The 24,263-nt window shown below is 33.4% G+C and overlaps 1 protein-coding gene across 2 annotated transcripts in view; it reads left to right on the top strand.

Moving 5' to 3' along the window:
* Nucleotides 1–24,263, top strand: part of DMD (dystrophin) — a gene marked incomplete at both ends in the record, with an annotated part of 2,101,015 nt that overhangs the window by 843,319 nt on the left and 1,233,433 nt on the right. For both annotated transcript variants that reach the window (XM_080719244.1, XM_080719243.1), the window contains one exon: nt 6,264–6,458. In XM_080719244.1, coding sequence (XP_080575370.1) covers nt 6,264–6,458 — 195 coding nt within the window. The remainder of the gene's footprint in view (nt 1–6,263; nt 6,459–24,263) is intronic.

Genomic DNA, 24,263 nt, shown 5'->3' with positions numbered 1-24,263 from the left:
GTTTATGAATCACCAGAAGCAATTCAAAGCCTGTAATCTTATTTGGGATTTACATACCATTATGTTATTTACATTCAAATAATACATAATGCTTAAGAATATCCTTCTGAGAAAAGATAATCAAATATAAATTAACATTTTCATTTCATGGCTAACTTTAAATCATTTTAAGTGTAGCATATTTTTATGAAATATACATATTATAAGTCATGTGTCATAATGTTGTGACATGTATTATATTTTTCTTCCCAAATTTCTTTGACTTTGTAATTCATAAATGGGCCAGCAGCCACAATGAATTTGAACAAGACCTTTATATAATGGAGGAAATATTTTGTGTTAAAAACTTAGATATAATACACCATTTGTTTCAAAATTGCCTTTATCTCATGGAGAAATGTGGTCCTTCAATAATCAAATTTTAGGTTAAGAAAAGAATGTGATAACACAAGTTTCAGAGAAATTAAAGCTTATTTAAAATTTTATTACTGATGCTTGTGCCTTCTTAAATAGCTCAAACTCTTAAACCTTTAGAACTTTACATGACACAAATCATAGTTTTGTTCTATAAGCCTTTTTAAACAAAAATTTTAAATAAATGGTACTTTAGGACATTTTTCACATTTGTTGATTGTTGTTCCCAGAAAATGAGAATGATATATTGTTTGTGGCATATGGAATTAGAAACAGAAAGGAACAGAGAAATAAAATGAATTAGTATGGCTATAGCACTTCCTTCCTAATGATGCATAGATATCTATAATGAGGTAAGGTGGTGGAGAATTTTAAAAATAGAAAGTTGATTTTCAAAAGGTTAGTCTGGATTTGTACACATCAGAATTCTGAAGGATATAATTATTCAAGGCAGACTTAATGAAATTCAAAATGAAAAGGCTTAATCTGAATATGAGTGGTGGATTTTGCATAAAGGATTTAAAACAAAAATAATATATCCAATTACACTGATTTTTAAATCACTTTTTGAAATTGTATATTAAAGTAACCTGAAAGTCATTCAATGGATATAGTTTATTCATTATAGTCCAGCATGACTGTGTGAGAAAGAATAATGTGCTTCTGAGGAATGAATAGTAAATTAGATCTTCATATGTCTGACCTCTGCATTGTTTCAGCAGTTTTTTGTATATAGCAACTATTTTCCATATATATATATATATATATATACATATATATATATATATATATATGTTATTTTGATTAGAATAATATAAGAAATGAGAATATTACAATTTGAAACAGTTATCTTGAAAATAAATTTGAAATTTTTCAGTGGTTTTAAAGATTTTATAATATTTCTATTTCTCATGAAAAATCACAGAATCATCCCTAGCGTTCTCTGTTTAGCTGATTTATAGCACTTGGTGTTTGTTTTCTATGATCATTGGATGCTGTGTATCAACATTGTAGGACAGGGAAAATCTCAGAACACTCTTTATGAAATAAATGTATATTAACCTTTCAGAGTTTCTTATATAAGATAGAGATGAATCAGTGGCCATATATAATTGTAATCACAAGCATTTTAGATTTCTAAATATTCTAAAATAATTTTATAATGAAAAATAAGGATAAGAGTTTACTAAATTATCAATAGTATTATATCACTCTGAACATCATGATATAAGACTATAATGCAATAAAACCAAATTAACAAATATAACAATATAAATAAAAATTAACAAATATAACAATAAAAACCAAATTAACAAAAACTAAAATCTTAATACTCCATGACAAAAAAAAATCAATAATTTGGAACAGCAAAAATTGCAAGGTCTTTCTCATTCAGAACGGTTCTAAAGTAACGGACTATTTCTATTTCTTTGGTCTTATCAATTATTAAAAAAAGGTTCCAGAGAATCTTTTCATGCCATGTCTGAGCAGGGAGCAGATAGGATGAAGCATGATTAGTCCATTTATTTTTGCAAATTGCCACCTACTGCTCTGAGACTTACTTCTCACAGTCTTGAAAATAATGACAATATGCATATTAATAGAGTTTTCCCTTGCTGTGATAGAATGGCTGATGTTTCTTTGGAAGGTATTATCATTAGGTTAATAAGAGCATCAAATGTAAAGAAATTTTTAAGCGATAGCAATGTTTTTTAGAACCATATATTCATTATTTGAAAATTTAAAGATTTAAATAGATGGCATATAACATTTCCTAAAATAGTTTTTCACTGAAATATAGGTGAAAATGGATTTTTTTTTAGTGCTGATGAATATTTATTATTAGAAAAATTACATTAATCTCTATGTAATTAGAAAAATCTATAACACATACAACTGATCAACTAGAGAAAGGTATAAGAAATGAGAAGCCAAAGGACAATGTGCTGCTGCTATCCTTTGAGTCCGGATTCAGGACTGCAGCTAGTTTTTATTTGCTGAGAAACAGCAGTCAATCATCAGAGTTTTGTGGTTTGCACTAATTATTACTTTTAAAAATCTCCATTTATTTCAAATTCTTCTATGACAATTAAGATAAAATTAGCCAAAAACACCAAAGTAGAAATTTAGGTTTTAAGTTTTGCTCCAGCATGTTAAATCCAAGTTAGTAGTTAAATGTGAGTTTATTTTTAGTACCCGTTTTTTTTATTATATTTGATTTTTCAATTACTTCCTTGTAGTGTATTATGTATAAGTACTATGTTTATGAAGCACAAATATGCATTTGAATAGCTAACAGCAACCTAAATGTCAGTAATGAAGATTAAGGAAAATGCATATCAATACAGAAACAAACAAAAAGATATGAAGAACTAAGCCAGGCATTGTGGCTAGTGGAGCACACTTGAAACCCTAGTACTTGGGAGCCTGAGACAGGAGAATCTGTGTTTTAGGCCAGCCTCAGCTACTTAGTGAGGCCCTGTGCCACTTACTGAGACCCTGGTTCAAAATAAAGAATAAAAAATAGGCCTGGGATATAGCTCGGATGTAGAATGCCCCTGTGTTCAATTCCCAATAACACACACAAACACACACACACACACACACACACACACACACACACACACGATATGAAGAACTGAGAATTCTTTTCTTTTTTCTATTTCTTTTCCTTTTCCTTTTCTTTTCTTTTCTTTTCTTTTTCTTTCTTTTTTTTTTTTTTTTTTTTTTGTGGCACTGGGGATGAAATCCAGGGACATTCCACCTCTGGGCTATACCACCAGCCTGACTTTTTTTTTTATTCTTATTTTGAAACAGGGTCTCACTGAATGGCAAAGGACCTCGCTAAGTAGCTGAGGCTGTCTGCTAACCAGGATCCTCTTGTCTCAGCCTCCCAAATGCTGGGATTACAAACATGTACCACCACGCCCAGTTGAAAATTATTTTCTTTTTAATAAATAATTAGCCAGGCATGGTGGTGTACACTTGTAACTCCAGTACTTTGGAGGCTGAGATAGAAGGATCCCAGGTTTTTGTCCAGCCTCAGTTATTTAGGCCCTCAGCTATTTAGTAAAACCCTGTTTCAAAAAGAAAGAATAAGCTGGGTGTGGTGGCACACATGTTTGTAATCCTAGCATTCCATTTGGGAGGCTGAGACAGGAGGATGGCAGTTGTGGACAGCCTCAGCCTCACTAAGAGGACTTAGTGAGGTCCTCTGAAACTCAGTGAGACTGTTTTAAAATAAAGAATAAAAAATAAGGCTGGGGATGCAGCTCAAAGGTAGAATGCCCCTGGGTTCCATATCTAGTACTGAAAAAAAAAAAAAAAAAAAAGGAAGAAGAAAAAATAGGTTGGTGTAGTTTGGAATTAGAATGTCCCTGGGTTCAATTACTAGTACTACAAAAAATTAAAAATAAATAAATAAACAATGAGAACATAAAATCTTTTTGAATTCCCAGTTGTTTTTAAAGTAGGAATCTAATTGGTTTTCACAATTTTGGAATTTTAATTCTCTTAGAGCAATCTCCTTGGTAAAACAACAAATCAATAACTATTAGAAGAGAAAATGACCAGCCACAGTTATGCATTTCTGTTATCCCAGAACTTGGGAAGCTGAAACAGAAGGATCACATGTTCAGCAACATAGCAAGGCCCTCAGCAACTTAGTGAGACCCCGTTTCAAAAATTTTTAAAAATTAAAATAGGCCTGGGAGAGTATCCCAGAGGTAGAATGTTCCTAGGTTCAGTGAGTGAGTGAGTGAGAGAGAGAGAGAGAGAGAGAGAGAGAGAGAGAGAGAGAAAGAGAAGAAAGGATAGGAAGAGAGGAGAGAGAGAGTGAGAGGCGAGAGAAAAAGACAGACAAAATTTAGTTTTTTCAACCCAATTCTGTCTCTAATAAGAATAACTTTTCTCTAAATGCATGTATAAAATTGTCTGTCTTTAAAAGCAAAAGTAGTCGCATCATTATTTCAAAAATGTTCCAAGAAATAATCTTGTTTTCGATGATGCAAATCTTTACCTCAGAGGTTAAAGCAATTGATGAAAATAAGAAAAACAAACTTTTTAATGCGAAAATTTTATTAAGAACAGTATAGTCTTCAGTCATCAGTCAACATGCAAATCACAATAATTTTGTTTGACTTTACTCATTACTACTTAGTGTTAACCCAGTGTATCTTTGGAAATCTCAGCCTTCAGAATTATATACTTTTTAAATTGGTGAAATTTTTGTTTTGAAGTGGAAACTTTGAGAATTTGGATTTTGAAATCTAGGTTTAAATGCCAAATTGTCTTCATCAAATTTTAGCGAAATTTCTTTTTTTTTTTTTTTTTTTTTTTTTTTGGTGGTGGTACTGGGGTTCCTGGAAGCCCTTCTACCTCTGGGCTACACTCCCAAATCTATTTTATAATTTTTTATTTTTGGAAACAGGGTCTCTTAAGCCAGTGCATCTGGCTTCGAACCTATGAGATCCTCCTCTCTCTGCCTCCCAAGCATGGGGATTACAAGCATGCGCCACCACGCCCGACCTGCTAAATTTCTAATTTTTTAAATGTAAATTTTAATTCCATTGATCATGTGATATAGATAGTAAAATAATTATATAAAGTATACAGTAATGCTACTAAAAGCTAACCTGTACAGTTCTATATGTTTTCTACATCATAATTAGATATCTAAATTAGAATTATGTTATTTTATTTTTGTGTCATGTAAGAATTGAGTATAAAAACACCTAGGCCAATGAAATAAAAAAGAAAACCAAACTGACCAACCTATAATATGTACTCATCTTTATGTGGAATTCAGTCTAAAGTAACAAGTCTGTTTAATTACATGAATGCAAAAATTTGTATGGTATTTTCTAAAGGCTGCAAAGTAACAAATGGCTATGCTAGCATGTTTACTGTCCAGACTTCCCCAGAGACTGCCACTTAAACCCTCAGCTGACCCCATCAACAGGCATGTGGCAGTTGATCAATTCAAAACAAAGTTACTGGGAGAATAATTTCAATTACAAGAGTGTTGCTGCCTATAATGTAGACAGAAAAGAGCAAAGGCCATCCATCTTTCTGAATATGCAGGACAAGTAGTATTTATTCTTTGCTCTTCTGAAGAATAGGGAAAGGGTCACTGTTGGGAAATTTCAGAAAGACTTTGACTTGTGAATGTTCATCATTCCTGGCAATTGGGTGTCAGTTAGGAAAAGGTAGATACAAAAGGAAGGCTTTGGATCTCAGAATATTTTGGAGTTCTTAGTAAAATATGATTTCCAAAATCATCTCTGCTTATCTAACATCTTAAGTTCCTTAAATTAGCAAAAAACTAGCATTAAAGAGCACAGGTACTGTGTACAATTTGGAGCAGATGTACGTTTAATAGAAAGATATGTACAAGCTAAAACCATGTCTCTTGTACTTTGTTCAAGAGTAAGGCCGGAAAAAATGTATGAGAAGTATTCCTTTGATATGAATAGAAAGGATTCAGAATTATCCACATCCTAAGTCATAGCTATATTTCCAGAATGCTTAGAATTAAAAGTTAAAAGTCAGTTGCAAACATTATCCTTAGGGTAAAACTACCCTCCTTCACAGCCTATGACTCTTGGTCTATCATCTTACATGCATAGTGTTAATGTATTTGTAACTCTCTTTATAAAATGCTTCTTATAGCTTTTGAAGAAGAGGTTATGTAAATAATAAATAACCATTCTACTAGACATCATCAAGAGTTTCTTTTTGATCCATCGTCAACCCTCTGTCTGCTATAGACTGGAATCTATATAAACTCTATGAAGAAATGTTCATTATTATGAAGCTAAAAATATTGTTCTTTTGTATATCTATACCAGCACACTCTTCGTGAAGAAACAATGATAGTGATGACTGAAGACATGCCTTTGGAAATTTCTTATGTGCCTTCTACTTATTTGACTGAGATCACTCATGTTTCACAAGCCCTATCAGAAGTAGAACAACTTCTCAATGCTCCTGACCTCTGTGCTAAAGATTTTGAAGAGCTCTTCAAACAAGAGGAGTCTCTCAAGGTAAAAAGCAAAGTGCTTTCATTTAGATTTTTACAGGGTGAACATACTGGTTGTTTATAATACCAAAATTGTTCACTTTTATTGTATACACAGTAAAGAAATTTGGCTTGCACTGAAATTCTTAAAAACATAGGATGAGAGCTGAGCATGGTGGCACGTAACTGTAATCCCAGTACTAGAAAGACTTAAACAGGAAGATCACAGATTCAAGTCAAGTGTTAGCAACTTAGTGAGACTCTCAACAAACTAGTAAAAACCTGTTTCAAAATAAAAAAATAAAACATTCTGGGGTATAACTTAAAGGTGGAATGTTCCTCGGTTCAATCCCCAGAAACACACACAAATAGGATGAGTAGCTTTAGAAATCTGTGGTAGAAATAGAAACATAAATTAGATGATATATTTTATAGTATTTAGTGTTGTGGAGCTTTCCAAAATAAGGGAATATTTAAAAATGATACCTCTCGTATGGATTTAGGGCAAAAAGGAATTTCAAAAATATCAAGCTTTGATAGAGAAAACGTTTATTCCTATCAAATATATTACTTTCCTTTCTTTGCCCCCAAAAAGGAAAACTAGAAGAGATTTTGCAGTATAAATCTCTTGTACATTGTTTTTCTTTGTTTTCCATTTAAAATATACATATTAATTTTCAAATTAATGTCAACAGCTATGCAGTAGCACATAATATAAATAGATATTAATAAATTGTTTTCTTTAAAACTACCAGCCAAACGCTACCAACCAAAAAAGAAAGAAAGAAAGAAAGAAAGAAAGAAAGAAAGAAAGAAAGAAAGAAAATAGCTTTTTAAATTCACTAACAGCATGTTACTGAATTCTGAACCAAGACAAATCATGGTGAAGGAATAGGTAATGAATTTTGGAAGGCAATATCTGAAGATAAATGAATGCAGTATCAAGAAAATATACATAATAATGTGTTTCTTGAGATAATTTTTGTGATCATCCATTTCACACTCAAAATGAAATATTATCGTATTTTCCAGGGCAAACAGCATAAGATTATAGACAGAAGATGGGTTTGCTATCAGTAGCACATATTAGCTAAAGTATTTCATATTCTAAATGATTCCTTGGGAGCTCATTCCATGTCACACATTTGTCTACATAAGTATACAAATAGATAACGCTGTTTGTTTTGGAAATTGGTGTTTCAATATCTTGACTGACTTGACTTAAATATCTTACATTACATCAAATAAGCTATAAAATTACACACTCAAAATAAGCTACATTGATCTCTGGAACTAGTTCCATCCATTTCAGTATGATGGTGTTTCTTATTCTCTTTGGAGTAAAAGTCTAATCACTTATGGGTACGAAAAAGAAAAGAAACCCAATCAATTGATAAAGGAGACATGACAGCACAGTTTGTAAGTTTAGCAATGTCATTCAACAGGTAAATAACTGCTAATTATCTAATATTTATTCCTTTTCATGTTCATTCACACATTGGTCAAAAGAGCAGTGACTCTAAACTTAATAAGTTGCCCAGTTCATATCTTTGTCTACATATCCATTAACCTGGCATATTCAGAATTATAGACCCCTAGCTACACTTATGGCCAATAATTTGTTCAGCATGAAAATTTTTAATATTATATAACTGACATCAATAGTAATAGTATTGATTACTGTGGTTTGGTAGAAGGTATTATTGTGGGCTTTCTTTAGCTGGATTACTGAATACTCATGAGATACAGCTGTAGGCATAATTCTCTCTCTCCCAAATAAATTTCCCATATCCCACAAATGAGCTTCTTACCTTTATGAACTTTTGAGGAAGGAGAGTTTTGAGCTTAATCTTTTCAATGAATATGAATTTTCTCTTAAAGTCATTCATCATTGTCATTATCTAGTAGTAAAAATAGCAAAGTACTGTAGAATTTGTATAGAAGCTTTTTGGGAAGGTTTGAAATTAAATTGTGGTTGATTTTATTCCTGACATATTTGTGTAAATAAAATTACAGGAACTATACTAGGTAATTCTGTGTTTTAATGTGCATATTCTTTGAAAGTATAATACAACATATGGAATGTGTAATAAGTTAACATCATTATTTTTAAGAAAACATAAGTAAAATAGCACATATAGTTTTAGTAGATATATTGAATTAGAAAGCTATCCAATCATTTTGACAGAGAATGTACAGATAAATGCCTACTTACACATGGAAATCTGGTGTTTCTTTGTCTTAGTTTCTCTTTAGTCACCCAAGTTTAGACATTTCAAGGAGTTAAAACTCTGCATGCCCACATTTCGAGCATATCTCAAGCAATAAAAGATTGTGGATAAGAACTACTACTCATTCACTTTAAAGTTAGGGTAATTCTGAAGCATGATTTTACACTATCACCCAGTGTTCTGAACTAGAAGTAAGACACCATTGCAAATATCAGAAACATGCCTCACAGTATATTCTTTACTGGTTCCCTTTCCTAACCCGTTACCTTACCAGTTTTCTAGAATCAAGTTCCTCAGTTGTCCATTTAAGGCTTGGCATTGACAAGTGCATATTTGTATGATGACAATGAGAGCATAGCTTATAATATAGATGACAAGTTTTTCTTTTTACAGTAAGAATTGACCTAAGTGCTCATATACTCTTTTAAATATTTATTTTTATTTCTTTAATTCTATCCATAACTCTATGAAGTATCTTAAATGATTATATACTGAAAAAGTATAAAGCAAGCAAACAAAGTTGACACAACTAGTATTGGTGATGCTAGTATTTTAACTCAACAGAGCAACTCCAGAATCTGTGCTATTAACTATCTTTCATGTAGCTATTTTTGATTATTGTCCTGAGCACAGTGAATACAGGTTTGAAAAACAAAGTAGAATACTGGTCTCTAATTACCAGTTCAAAAGATAATGTACTAAATTTAGTTCTAGACAACCATACCAACTTAAAACATTTCATAGAAGGAAGGGAGAAAAAGAATAAAGATGGAAAGATAAAGTAAATAAGGAGAAAACCAGAAAGGAAGAGAAAAGAAAGGGAAGGAAATAAAGAAATCAGGCATATATCATTTTATTTGTCTCATATAATCAGTGATAGTATAGATGATCTGTTTAATTAGATGAGAAAAAATGTGTAATATTTTTTGGTGCCCAGTATGTCAGTTTTTCATCACTGTGAGTAAAGCATCTAGCAACAACAACTCAAAAAAAGCTAAGATTGATTTGAGCTTACAGTTTCAGAGTTTTCAGTTCATGTTTGGCTGGCTCCATTTCTTTGGGCCTGAGGAGAAGCAGAACATTGAGGCATAAGGTCATGTTGGAATAAAGCTGCCTATTGGTCCATTATAAAGAACATCATGGCGGAAGAGCATAGTGGAGGAAAGCTACCTGTTGGTCAATTATAAAGAATATTTTTCACTCTGAATGAGATAGGAGCTATTGGAGGTACTTGAACTGATAAGTGATATGTTCTATGTTTTAAAGTAAAATACTAGCTCCTTGGTTGTGAGTACAACTGAATGGGAACAAGAGTAAATGCAAGGAGTTCAGTTGCATAGAGATAAATGCTGGTTGCTTAAACAAGGGTGGTAGTGAGAATGTCAGATTCTGGAAAAGTCTTCAAAGTAGAGATAACATATTATTATCTAGATTTACATAGAAACTTAACCATATGTGGTAAAAGACCCCCTTCTCAACAGATTTGGGACTTGGGTAGTATAATTTCTATGTCCTATGAACTTGGCAGAAGATTCCTTGAGAGCTGTAAGATATTTTTTGTGTGATATTTTTATCTTCTGTACTTCAGTTCTGCTTTGATGTAGACAAAACTACTGGCAAATGAGAGGCTAACAACCTGGTTAAGATATTTTTCCTTTGGAATCTATTTCATGCTATTTAAGCACAAATTTAAAAACACCAGTCACTTAAAAGTAAAGAAAATTTCCATGAGCAAAGTTACTATTTTAATATTTTGATACTAGGGGAATTAGATACTATCAGGAGGTACCATATGTACATATCCAACCAAAATATCTGAAAAAATGAAGGAATGATTGTTTATGTGCATATTGTAATATACAGAATGCTTACAATTTTCATCAACTTAATATTACATTAAAAGATTTTCAGTTGTTCTACGTTAAATTATTATGGATCATGTAAAAATCTCAGAGCAAATTTTTGTTACAAATGCTTTTTAATTATACTTAGTTTTTCTCACATAAATTTTAGAACATGAAAAATATTTTATTAATACATTGCATGGAAAAGCTGATCTTTCAACTACATATAAACATTTTGAATAATGCAATCATATAAAATTTCTCTGAGGAAAATTGAATATTTTCATCAACATTCAGTTATAAACATAAACCCTTTCTTAATTTACATTTATGATTTAGGATTTACTTGATTTGCTAAGTATATATTTCCATACTATATTATAAATATTAAATAAGTAATTTATTTTGAATCCTGTTTAAATCATGAATATAATACCTAATATATCATTTATCTTAGAGTAAAAACATTATTGGTATTTACTGTATTATAATCATGCCCAGCTCACATTTACATGTGTTTGATATAGTTTTTCCTCGTCTCTCTCTTTATTGAACATTATTCTTCCTTCCTAACCACCATTATTTTATCACATCCAACATTTGTCCTACTTTTACTTCCAACTCACTATTAACTGTAATTCACTCCCAACTCTACTAAAACATACTCATTCTTTCCATTGGTCATTCCTTCCATTCGTTCAGCAAGACTGTATTGATAATCCCCAGTCTGTAAATTCTGAAAGAAAAAAACTGTATTAAAACTTATATAAATCATAAGACTCCTAGAAATTTTAGGTTTCAATTTAGTTATGTGAAGAATTTTTTTCTATTCATGAGCTAGTCAAGTTGTGATTTGACTAATTATGATGCCATTCTTTTTTTTTTTTTTTTTTTTTTTTTGGTGGTACTGGGTTTCCTGGAAACCCTTCTACCTCTTGGCTACACTCCCAGACCTATTTTATTTTTTTTTTTTAATTTGGAAACAGGGTCTCTTCTTAAGCCAACGAGGCTGGCTTCGAACCAGCGTGATCCTCCTGTCTCCACCTCCCAAGCTCAAGGATTACAAGTGTGCGCCACCACGCCTGGCTATGATGCCATTCTTATCTCTGACAAGCAGCTATTGATTCATCATTAATTACATGAAGACAATGCATGGTCATATGGAGGACATTTTGTCCCATACATATAATATAATTGTGTTAGGAAATATTTCTTCCCATGTAGAACATAAACAATTTAGAAAAAAATCAAAAGGTCAGTTTGCCACAGAGCCACTCAAAATATTCTAAGTTTTTCATACCTCATAAAAACCTAATTAATAAGTACTTTAGTGCTTTCTTATTGAATGCACTTCTGTATATGGTGTGTCATTTATGTAGTGTCCAGTACCAGAGTGAGATGCAGTCACATATAAGAATTAAATTTATGTAAGATGTTGCCTTTATCTGTCAGAGACAAATTCCAGACAGTGAAAATGAACTGGAATTTGAGTCTATGGTACTCTAGTTTCACTTTTTTCAATTTTAAGATAGATCTCCCCAAAGGCTGCTGTCACAACAGCTACTAATGGGTTTTTCTAATACTTTTTTTTAGGCAATGAAAGTCATGCGCCCTTCTCTTAACCAAGTTACAAAGTCTCTCAAGGCATTTTAATACCTTAAATTGCTTAAAGCTATTATTTTCACCTTCCCCAAATATGAAAACAATAGTGCAGAATTTTATAATTTGAAAAGCATGTATACCAATTTAACTACAGGACTGCATTCATCAAAAAGGTGATATTGAGTCAGTAACAGCAAAAGATAAAATTGTCAGCCTTTGCATTGGATTGCCAATGAGCCATCTACTCCTTCTGACCTGTTCCCTGTGGTGATGAACATCCATCATATGCCCAACCACCAGGAGAAAAAAAAATTATATCTTGTTCTTCTTTTTCACCATGGTGTCTCCATCTCTTAGAACAGTGCCTGACACTTAGTAGGCACTCTGTGTACATTCATTGGGTCATAGTCAGGTACAAGGAATAGACTCTGTTATAGAAGAGAACAAATCAGTGTTAGTCTATCAGTGCTGAGAGTAGGAAAGAAAACAAAATTAGCCATTTTTACATTATATCCTAAATCATTTAGTTAAATCACCTAGGTGATATGAGTTCTGCAAATCTACACATATATTAGCATGGAGACATCTACTCTTGATTTATCCATACAAAATTTTAAATAACTAATTTATGGAAATGTGTAACAGTAATTAAAATATTACTAATATTCTTCCTAATCACTAAGCTTGTATTATATGGCTTTGAAAAGCAGTATGCTAGAGAGTTTGGTAAAAGAAATATATTTAGACACTGAATCTGATTCTTAATAGTTGCACCTTCTGGTGAACCAAATAAAATTTCTAAGCCTGTTTTCTTAACACTGAAAATAGAACCTGTTACAGAATACTCACCAGTACTATTGTGAAGAACATGAATTATATAGGACTATGTAGAAATAATTCTTATTAAAATATATAGTTACATTAATTTCAAATGTAAAGTTTGAAAATCTATATTGATTTATCAAATACTCTCAAATCATTATTTATTATAAAATAAATTTCCCTGTAAACAATTCTAAACACTGATTATTGTTAATAATGTATGAAACTTTTTTATGTCAGAATACACTAAAATATTAACTACTACATATATTATATATTATATATATATATATATTTGTTTCTAGATTTGGCCTATAGCTTAAAGATAAGATAAAGTTTAACGTAAAAGAACAGAATACAAATAGGCTAAAAATGTTTGCTTTTGCTAAAAAATTCTTAAAGAATATTGTATACTTTCAATAATATGTCATTACTGAATTTCTAAAGCCAAATATTGTTTATTCAGGGAGAAGTTCCCATTTGCTTATTTATTTTAGGTATCAAATAAGTAATTATCATTTTAAATATTTAGTACAAAATACAAACTCTAAGTAATGTAAAAATGTGTGTACAATGATGTTTAAGAAGAAAAATTTCATACAATAGTTTGGGGTAAGTACATTTTGGGGTTACACATAAACTTGTTATAAAGAAAGGGCTGATAATATGCCAATGGAAAATGAGCACATGCAAAAGACATCCTATGATATATGCCATTAGGAACATAAAAATTAAGAAAAATAATGCTACTAAATACTAGTAAGTAAAATGTTGTCTTATAAAAAGTTTACAAAACAGCTGCATGAAATAAAAATAATCACCAGTAATGACCATCTCCAAATGAAGAAAGGGGGTAGTCTATTTCCAAACAGCTAAGTGAACTAAAAATGAGTGCAATATTTTCCTAGCCAAAAAAAGAAAAAAAAAAGTGGCCTGATATGCCAGTAAAATATAAAGTGGAGAATAGTACTTTCAGCCATTAAAGAGTTTTTAACAGGTAATGTGAGAGATCCTTAGTTGATGAAACTCTCATACCTTTACTTGGGCGAGTTGTCACATGACTCTCTCCATATAGTAAAATTGAAAATAACTAAACACACACACACACACACACACACACACACACACACACGAGTACATATAAAATTAGGGAAAGCTGAATTAGTTACATGTATTTCATCGATGCAAATTTCTTGGTTGTGAAACACTATAAGCTAACATGTTATCTTTGGAGGAAACTGGATAAGAATACACTGTGATTTCTCTGTCTCCATCCATCCATTCATCCATCCATCCATCTATTCTTCCTTGCTTTCTTTCTTTCTTTCTTTCTTTCATTCATTCTTTTTTGTGGTACTGGCAATTGAACCCAGGAGCATTCTATCCCTGAACTACACCCCTAGCCCTATTTTTTAATTCTTTATATTGAAACTGTCTTATTAAGTTGTGGAGGCCTCACTGAGTAGCTGAGGCTAGCTGCAAACCTGCAGTCTTCCTGCCTCAGCCTCCCAAGTATGGGAACTTCAAGTGTATGCCACCATGCTCAACTGTCTCTGTATTATGTCTTAAAATGGAATATGAAGTTATCTCAAAATACAAACTTTAAATTAAAAAATCAACTCTACATTAAAAAGGAGAAATAAAATTAAATTACACTTATTATAGGTAATTGTTATCATTATACTGAGGTATGAATCAAATTAAATGTAGAAAATAATAAAAACAAAAATAAAAAATCTAAATATATTTCTAAGCCAGGCATAGTGGCGCACACTTGTAATCCTAGCATTCAGGAGGCTGAGACTAGAGGATCACAGTCTGTGGACAGCCTCAGCTACTTAGTGAGGCTCTTTACAATTCAGTGAGACCCTGTTTCAAAATAAAAAAATAATAAATAGGGCTGGTAGTATAACTCAGAGGTAGAATGCCCTTGGGTTCCATCCTCACTACTGCAAAATTAATTTAAATAAATAAATAAATAAATAAAATCTAAAGTTTACAAAGTAAAAAGAATGTCTCACATTTCCATTACAAGGGAGAACAGATTAGGATATATAGGATAAGATATAAATCTTCCAAACAGCTAAATGACATATTAAATATTAAAAGAAATTAAATGCTCATAAGCAATAATATATATTTTATTAACACTCAGAAAATAATATACACATCGAATGTAGAGGAGTAATTGTCTTTGAAGAGTGACTATAAAGCAGAGTGAATAATAAAGAAGATCTAGAGTATTTAATCCAAGGAATCCACTTAACCCTCTACACTCCATGTCTAAACCATATCATACCTACCCTCTACAAAAACAATATTTGTTTTTCTCAAAGGAAGAATATTTACTGGGGGCATTGTTAGAAATGCTGGAGTATGAAGGTAGCTTTTATTGTTTTTTTATTCTTCATAGAAAATGTTCCCCATTATTGCCTGCTTAGAATGCAGACCACGCCTACTGCTACTGTTTCCTTTGGCTATTGTGCAACCCCAAGTACCATAATAAGAAAATGCTCTAACTTGTATCCGAATTGTGGCCACGAAATACCATGATTTCAGCGTGTGTGGGTGCCACTATGACTTTCAGTAGGGTGAGCATTTTCATCCTCCTGAGGGCCTTCAGTTGCTTAAAGCATTAGCTGAGTTACAATATATAGCACTATTACATAGGGACCTGGGGATGATTTTGTCTGCATTTTGGGAACTATTTCACTGTAACCCCATATGTTATACTCTTTCCACCTTGTACCCTTCACAGGCGCTTGCGCATGCACATACACATATACTCCAAAAAATACCAAGGTTTTTGCTTCCTCACCTGTGAGGTAAAATTTAAAATGAAATGCTCATTCTACCCCTTTGTCTTTATTTAATGTCTGGCTAACTCTCAACCTGTAGGTTCATCCCCCACCTTGTGGCCCCATGTCCCTCCTTTCTCAAATAGCTAGCTACCACCTTCCTTCCCTTTCTACCATCACAAAACCACCAGAAAACAGAAATGCATAAAACTTTTCATAATGTGATTTTACTTTATTTTTCAGACTGTTTTTTTTTTAAAGCTGACTATACCTCCAGAGCATTCTAGAGACACTACAGATATATTTAGGTCTCTGGGTGCTGTCATTCACAGGATATTACTTGTCTCTAATTTCTTGGAAGTTTTTTTTTTAATTCCCTTTATTGTAAAATACTATTACTTCTGATTTTTTGTTTTGTTTTGTTAAAATTGTCTTCAAGTACCTGATTTACCTTAGTAAATATTTTTTCCATCTGGTTAGGAAACAAAGATGCCAGATAATAGTTTGGGGCATGATGGAGACTGAATGGCAAAGGGAGCTTTATGAGAAGGGGTGCAGGTTAAGGAATTAATTTATGCCAGAGAAGGAAAGGGTGTAAGCCCTTTTGTGGAGATCTATAGAAGTAGAAGGGAAGATAAATAGGATCATATGACCTTGGCAATTTCTTTATCAGGTTGAAGGGAGGTCTTTCTCCTTCTCTTCACTGCCTTGTGGTGACTCTTCTTTCACGATGGTTGGTTATTGGATGTATATTCTAGTTTTCTCTGGTGCAGAGTTGTTCTTAGCCAAAACTAAGTCTCCTAATATTTTTATGAGAGCTCCTGGCCACTCTTTATATAACCTTCTGAGGAAAATGAGCCATGTACCTAAGCTTTATTTGTTTGGTCACCTAGGAATTGCTGTATCCAATGGGAACCCTGCAGTGGCTTAGACCTCACAAAGCCCCACCTTCAACACCTCCATAGGTGGGGGAGGGGATTAGAGAAGCCAAGACACTGTGGTTGTTTCTTTATCTCTCCCAAAGTATGTGTCTCAAATCTTTCTCATCTTCTCATGTCCAATTATGAAAATGTTGAATATTCTCATCTTCCCATTTTCAATTATGAAAATCTTATCCATGGCAGAGCAAGGTGATTTCTTCACTCTCCATGAATGGCCACACCATTATGTTGTTTATTCTCTTGCCTGTCAGTGCTCACCACTACCTATTTATGATATAGTATTTTGGAAGTCTCACCTAAAACCTCTCCAGGATAATGGTGCCACGTTTATGTATTGGTAAATATGTTAATTATATTATGGCCCTCCTACAATTCATTTTTATATACTTTGAAAATCATTTTCTTATTGGTTCTTGCCAGACAACTTGTTCATCTGGCTTGCTTTTCTCTAATGTCAGTGTAGAACTACTCAGTTTTTTGTTTCCAATCTAAAATCACACCTTGCCTGGTGTGGTACTGCACGCTTGTAATCCCAGCATTCAGGAGGCTGAGACTGGAGGATCATGGTTCACGGACAGCCTCGGCTACTTAGTGAGGCCCTCCGCAACTTAGTGAGATCCTGTCTCAAAATAAAGAATAAAAAATAGGGCTGGGGGTGTAGCTCAGAGGTTGAATGCCCCTGGGTTCCATTCCCCAACCCGCAAAAAAAAAAAATAGATAAATAAAATAAAATCATACCTCTATTCTGTCAAACTTTAGTGAATAGACTTTCTCCATTGTGTATGCTAACCTCATTCAATGCATACAATTGTTTATATTCATAAATGGAATATCTGGAAATATATATTTCTAGTGTAGGGAACAAGTAACAAATATGGCAGAAGTTGTTCTATATATATACTTGGACTAGATGCTCCCTTTTGTACTGGAAGTTCTGGAGAGTATAACAAAAATGTCATTAAGATTGAAAGGAAGAAATATAATTCTTTTTTCGCAAGTACCTATGTAAAGATTTTAATATAAAATATAAAAATAATAATTGAGTTTAACTACATTGCAGGATATGAGATCAATACTAAAAAACAATTACATGTTTGTGTACTAGCAATGAACACCTAGATTTTGAAATTGAGACCTATATGATTTGAAATATCACATACAAATATGAAATACTTAAGGGTAAATCTGATCAGAGATGTAAAGGACTTGTAAATTCAAAAGCAGAAAGCACTGCAGATATAAATTAATGACATAAGGAAATGGTGGAAATATATATTTTGTTTATGGGTTGGAAAATCCAACGACATAAGATGTCAATCATTCCAAAAATTGATCTGTACATTTAAACTAATCCCCATCAAAATCCCAGAGATTATCTTTAACAGAAAAATACAATATTATTACAACATTTATATGAAAATGAAAATGGCTTAGAATAGCCAAAGGAACCTAAGCAGTGGTAAAAATGGTTATATTCTGTGGCTTCTGTTAATGTCAGTGTCATAACTTTGCTAATGTACTGTGATCATGTTCTGAATAATTTATTGTTGAAGGAGGCAGGATGAAGTACACAAAAACTCTCTCTGAATATTTCTTGGAAACTTTTATGATTCTACAATTATTTCTGAACACAAAGCTGAAAACTTGAAAGAAAGGGAGGAGGGTAAAGAAGGCATGCCTCTAGAGTACTCCAACAGATTGACACTGGTTCCATCCCCTTTAGAAATTCTCACAAATCAAAATAGAAAAGAATAAAACAAACAAAATAGGACTAGAGACTTGCTTCATGTTCCATTGTTCACATCAGATACCAGGGTCCAGCCTCCGCCAGTCCAGGGGTCTTGAAGGAGGCATAGGGTCAACGAAATTGAAGAATGAGAGATGCTGTGCTTTGTAGCAGGGAAGGCATCTCTGCCTGTGCCCTAGAATATACTTTATTTATACATGAATCTGACAGATTACAGCAAGCCACATCATATATATTTTGTTTTACATTTAGATTTTTAGTTTTTTTTTTTTTTGGTGGTGGTGTTACTGGGGTTCTTGGAAACCCTCCTACCTCTGGGCTACACTCCCAGACCTATTTTTTATATCTACATATATTTTTTTATTTGGAAACAGGGTCTCCTAAACCAGCGAGCCTGACTACGAACCTGTGCTATCCTCCTATCTCCGCTTCCCAAGTGCAGGGATTACAAGCAAGCGTACACCACCATGCCCAGCTCATTTCGTTTTTTAAAACCACATTACACATACATTACTTTTCATCTAGTTTTTCATTAACCTGAATTCCACATAGCAGGCACACCTCGAAGCCACCTTTTTTTCCCCTGTTTTTTGTTTTTTATTAATTTATAATGAATTGACCCACAAGACCTATTACTGCTCTACATCACACATAATAAACTTTAATTAAACTTATCCTAGCCTCTAAATATTAGACTTACTGTTTCTACTTCTAATATTAACTGCTTATTTTATCTGCTATTTTTGACCACTAGATATTCTATTAACTTATTTTGACCCAACCACCAAATTTATACTAAACTTATTCTATTTCTCTCACATACAATGCCTACATCTAATTTTCTATACCTATTACGTTGTTGATCAAGGGAAAGCTTTTGTGTTTTAATGAGCAGGCACCAAGGAGGTCCCTGCCTGCCCAACCCTCTGTAGAAATGGCAGAGTCCTGACATCAAGCTATTTTCCAGTAATATTAACTCTGTGCTTTCCAATTATCATACATTCCTATACAGGAAAATAGAGGATGGTTGGAGGTCCAAAGTATTCTGATTAGTGCTAGCCCCCTGATAGGGATACCACAGTCGACCCCCTAACTTATAAGCAACATATGGAGGCCTTGCACAGTAGGTATAATTTGCCTAAAGTTAACCTTTTCCTTTCATAGCTAAAACCTTAAGTGACTTAGGTGTTGTAAGCAGAGGAGCAAAGAGCTTTTTTCTATGTAGCCTTTTGAAAGTTCTCTAATAGTCATATTCTTCTTAGTGCTATTCCCAGCACAAATCTTAAGGCATTTTCCAATCATATTCACATCAATTTTCAGATTATTATAATACAATACAATAAAATAATATATATAATAAATATATATAATGTATAATATATATAAAATAATAAAATAAAAATATAAAAAAATTTCAGATTATTATTATAAAACATCAATCCTCAATCAAAGCAAAATATTCAAATTTCATTGATATTATCATTGTTATAACTAAAATCAAGAGGGATAATGGCTTCATTTTTGCCACAGTCTTCCAGCTCTGCAGAATTCTCTTCCCACCTGCGACCCTGTCATACAGCAGGAATGGCGCCGCCTCTGCCACCAGGACATCAAAAAGGCCTACCTCAAAATAACTTATAATGGTGGGAGTACATGATGTTCTGCTCACCTTATGAGCCAAGAAGGAGAAAGGGAGACAAATACAGACAAGTGTCCTACAATCCCTATCAAGGGAATTTCTTAATGACATCAGGACTTCCCATAAGGTATCACCCCCTAAAATTTCCACCACTCTCCCAAAATAAGATACGGGGAATCAACCTTTGAATAAATAGATTTTTGGGAACACTAATTTTAACCACAACTCAAAGTTCTTAGTGAACTCCAGATGTCCCATAGCAATTTCTACTTCTGTTTATCCAGATATTCACAATCCAACTAAATGTTTTGAGGGTGGAGGATCTTGACTGCAATTAAAAGTAAGGACATCACCCTGAAATGAAGAGACAATAGCAAAACCCATAAAAGCAAACAACATTAAATAGAGTAGGTCAGAACCTGATTAAAACTGTTGGAAACAATAGCTTTTCTTTATCTTTTACAAATGGCATAGTACTAGCCTCAATCAGTCCCTAAGAATAGAACCTTTCACTTAATCTGAAGGATTACACCAGGAATACAGTGTTTTATATAGGGTCAAGCCACTTAATAAATGCCATTGAGTCACTCCATAACCCTTGAAGAAGTATCTGGTCTTAACATCAAGTAATGTGGTCAATAGAGGTATATAAAGACTCCTAAGATATGGCATTTGTGTTGTGCTTTTTAAATAAAGTTGTTATATATATATATATATATATATATATATATATATATATATATATATATATATGGCATATTGAAAATATGCCCCAAAATAATCTTTATCCTCATAGAATAAGAACTTGATTTCTTAAAATCAGGTACTCTGCCTAGTCAGATAGTTTCTACAATACTCGGTACTTTATCATTTTCTTCACTCTGAGATGCTTAAGGATAAGGAGTGTGATACTTTATTACTCTGCCTAATATGAACAATATTTTAATGCTACATGATAGATGAAAATAATTTGCAATGAGAAATATCTTCAATTGTACATTTCCAAAGAAAAGGAAAAAGGCATTGTGATTTTTATTTTTACCCCATGGATAAAATTCTTGAACTTTTTCCAAAGATGATAGTTTGTGAATATATTCCGGAAATCAATACTGGATGTTTAGAAACTTTGAGGGGAAAAAGAAAAATGTGCTTTTATGTTATTGGATATTAAATCCAGGGCCATTCTACTTTTGAGCAAAACCACAGCCCATTTTAAATTTTGAAACAAGGTCTTGCTCAGTTATTGAGGGTCTTTCTTCGAGGTGAATCCAGAAATTGTTGTCCATCTAGCCGATGTATATCTACCAAGCACTTTTTATTACACTATTTGACATTTAAACATCAGTTTATCCATAGTGGTAGTCTTAATTTAATGATAAATTTCAGGAAAATATAATACTAAGCAGAAATTCCATAAAATACAAATACACATGCTGGCATAAAATATGACCCCCAACCACATCAGAAATATCCCACTCCTCTACTCTGTACTTCATGTTCATGTCAGAAAAAAAAATCTTCTCATATGTGTAATATGTTATTTTTTCCCCTGCAAATGTATTTTGAATATGTCCACCTTGCAGATACCAACATATTCAGAAGGTATACTGGCCTTATTTCAAAACCTTTTAAGTCATTACCTCAGTGACATAAATATTTAGGATGCCTTGAAAATTTTGTATCATTTTACTTTATAATTATTTCATTGTAAGCACTTCTTGCTATTTATTTATAATATATATACCATCTTATTTTGTATATTCCTTTACATTTTACAAAACATTTGCCCTTTATAAAGCCTATATTTCTTACATGGGAGTATATAAATATAAGATGGATAGGAATTAGTGATTGTTTCCATATTTACATTTGTCAGAGCAATATATAATCTTGATCAGTTGAATGAATGGGTTCAGATCTATTTTTCTAACAAAGCCACTTTGTGCCTTCCATGGAGAACACAATCTTTCACATGTGACTCTCACTGCTGAATCCCTCTCAGGTAAATGAGATTCAAGAGCTATCATTCCCAAAAGCTGCCAGGATGTCATATAGTGGAATGTAGATTCAATATGCTTTGTTAGGGCGGACTCCTAGTGAAACAGGGGGTTTCTTGAGATGAAACCCAGTGTTTCCTTAAGATGAACGGAGCTTTTTGAGAAGAAACTCGGCGTTTCCTTACCGGGTTCTTGTCTACAGTGAGCAAAGAATGACACCCACAGACTGCAGGAAGGGGAGTAAAAGGTTTATTGGAAGCAGCAGGGAATAGGGAAAAGTGGCCGAACGCCCTGAAGGGCTATCGGGGCTCTGGTGTCCAGCTGCTGCCTTTAGGTCACTACCCGAGTGTAGCCCTGGGCAAGTGCCTTCAGTTGCAAGCTGCTTTCTCCCAAAGTCCACGCAATCTGCCAGAAAGGATATGCAGGTCACCCCTAGGGTCCCTGGTCAGCCTTGATGTTCAACAGATGCCTTCAGGTCACTACCCAAGTGTACCCTGGGCCAAGTGCCTTCAATTGCACTCCACCTTCTCTCAAAGCTAACACAACCTGCAAGAGAGAGAGAAGCTCCCCATCGGGAAGGGGTTCCCAGAGTGGGTAACCGTCTTGGTGACTGTGCTAGGGGTTTATATATGTCTAAATGTCCTCTATTGCTTGGAGTTTGGGATTCTGGGAAGCAGCTCTCAAAATTTGCATAGGGTATTTGCATGTCCTTTTTGGGGTCTCCTTTCAGTAGGAGTGTCATTTGCATGTTCTTTGAAGGGTCTCCTTTCAGTTGGAGTGTCACACTAGCTCCAGTGATGTCTCCTGGGTTTGTTGATTAGTAAACAGATGGTTTTGTAAAGCTTTGGTAGTTCTTATCTTTGAACTTGGAATAGCTGATCTCTTTGAGGAGCCTTGGAAGTTTATTAGTATTCCTCGCCCCTCAGGAAATTAACTTTTTTCTATGGAGGCCTCTTCCCTATCTGCCTACTTCCTTCTACCTCATCACTAGAGGAGGAAGGCAAGAGCAGAGGACTCTGAATTTCCAACCACTTGGCTTAGAATTAGTAAAGTTTCACCTAGCACAAGTTAGGAACCTGCCTGTTCCACACCTTTGACAGTATTTATCATTCTTATATCCTTTTTATAAAAAAAAAAAAACTGATGTTAAAGAAGTTTAAATAGCTTGCTTATAGTTGTGCATCTAAGTGATGTAGCTGGAACTTAACCCCTGATCTCTTTAAATCCTAAAGTTTGTGCAGGGTACAGTGGTATACACCTATAATTCCAATACTTGGGACTCTGAGAGATAAGGATTTCAGATTTGACGCCAGTTCACAGTAGCTTACAAAAATTCTATTTAAAATTTAAAATAATAAAAGGTTCTGGAGTTGAACCTTCTCAGTAGTAGAATGGCCTTGGGTTCAATCATAAGTATCACAGATAAGTAACTCCAAAGTTGGTTCCTAATTGAATATACCAGACAAATATATTTTTTATTATTTAATTACATTTTGTGTGTGCCTCCACTCAAAAGCCTCATCTAACACACCATCTTAGTGTTTCGAAACTTGCTTTTATTAAGAAATCTAGTAAAATATAGCTAACACGGTGTCTACCAGAAATGTTCATACATGTCTGAATGGACACAGATCTACCAACACACATGAAATATATACCTAAGAAAGTAATAACCTCATGTGCTTTGATATTTTAATCATTTTGATTAAAACATTGCTGACCATGATTTCTTTTACACATCAAACTTGTTAAGGTTAAAGATGTTATTGGTGAAAGATATATGTTACCGTTTTGGGGTGAAGGTTACCATTTGGGGATGAAGGTTACCATTTGGGGGAAGAGTCCCCAGGGAACATTTTTAGACCCTCAGAAACAATTCCCCTAAAAAAAAAAAAAACTCGGGTTCTTGTCCTGAGCTAAGGATAATATGATATGCAATAGTCCGGATTCTTGCTGAACATTTGAATGAGTTTATTAAAAAGATAGAAAGAGAGAAGACAGGCACAGCCCCATGTCATTCAGGAGTGGCACGGGAGGAGGGGGATGTTTGGAACAAATTTACCTATGCTCATTAGACACAGAGTATTCTTATAGCCAGCCTAACCAGATCTGTGCAGGTCATTTGATATGTAGATAGCCTGCCTTATCTCTAACCCAGGTATCCTGCTCTATCTCCAGCCCAGATCTTCCTAGGCCTTTTGTTACACTC

Source organism: Muscardinus avellanarius, assembly GCF_963383645.1.
Source record: "Muscardinus avellanarius genome assembly, chromosome: X".
Lineage (NCBI taxonomy): Eukaryota > Metazoa > Chordata > Mammalia > Rodentia > Gliridae > Muscardinus > Muscardinus avellanarius.
The sequence above is the reverse complement of the archived record's forward strand: the minus strand, read 5'-3'. Positions and strand labels throughout refer to the sequence as shown.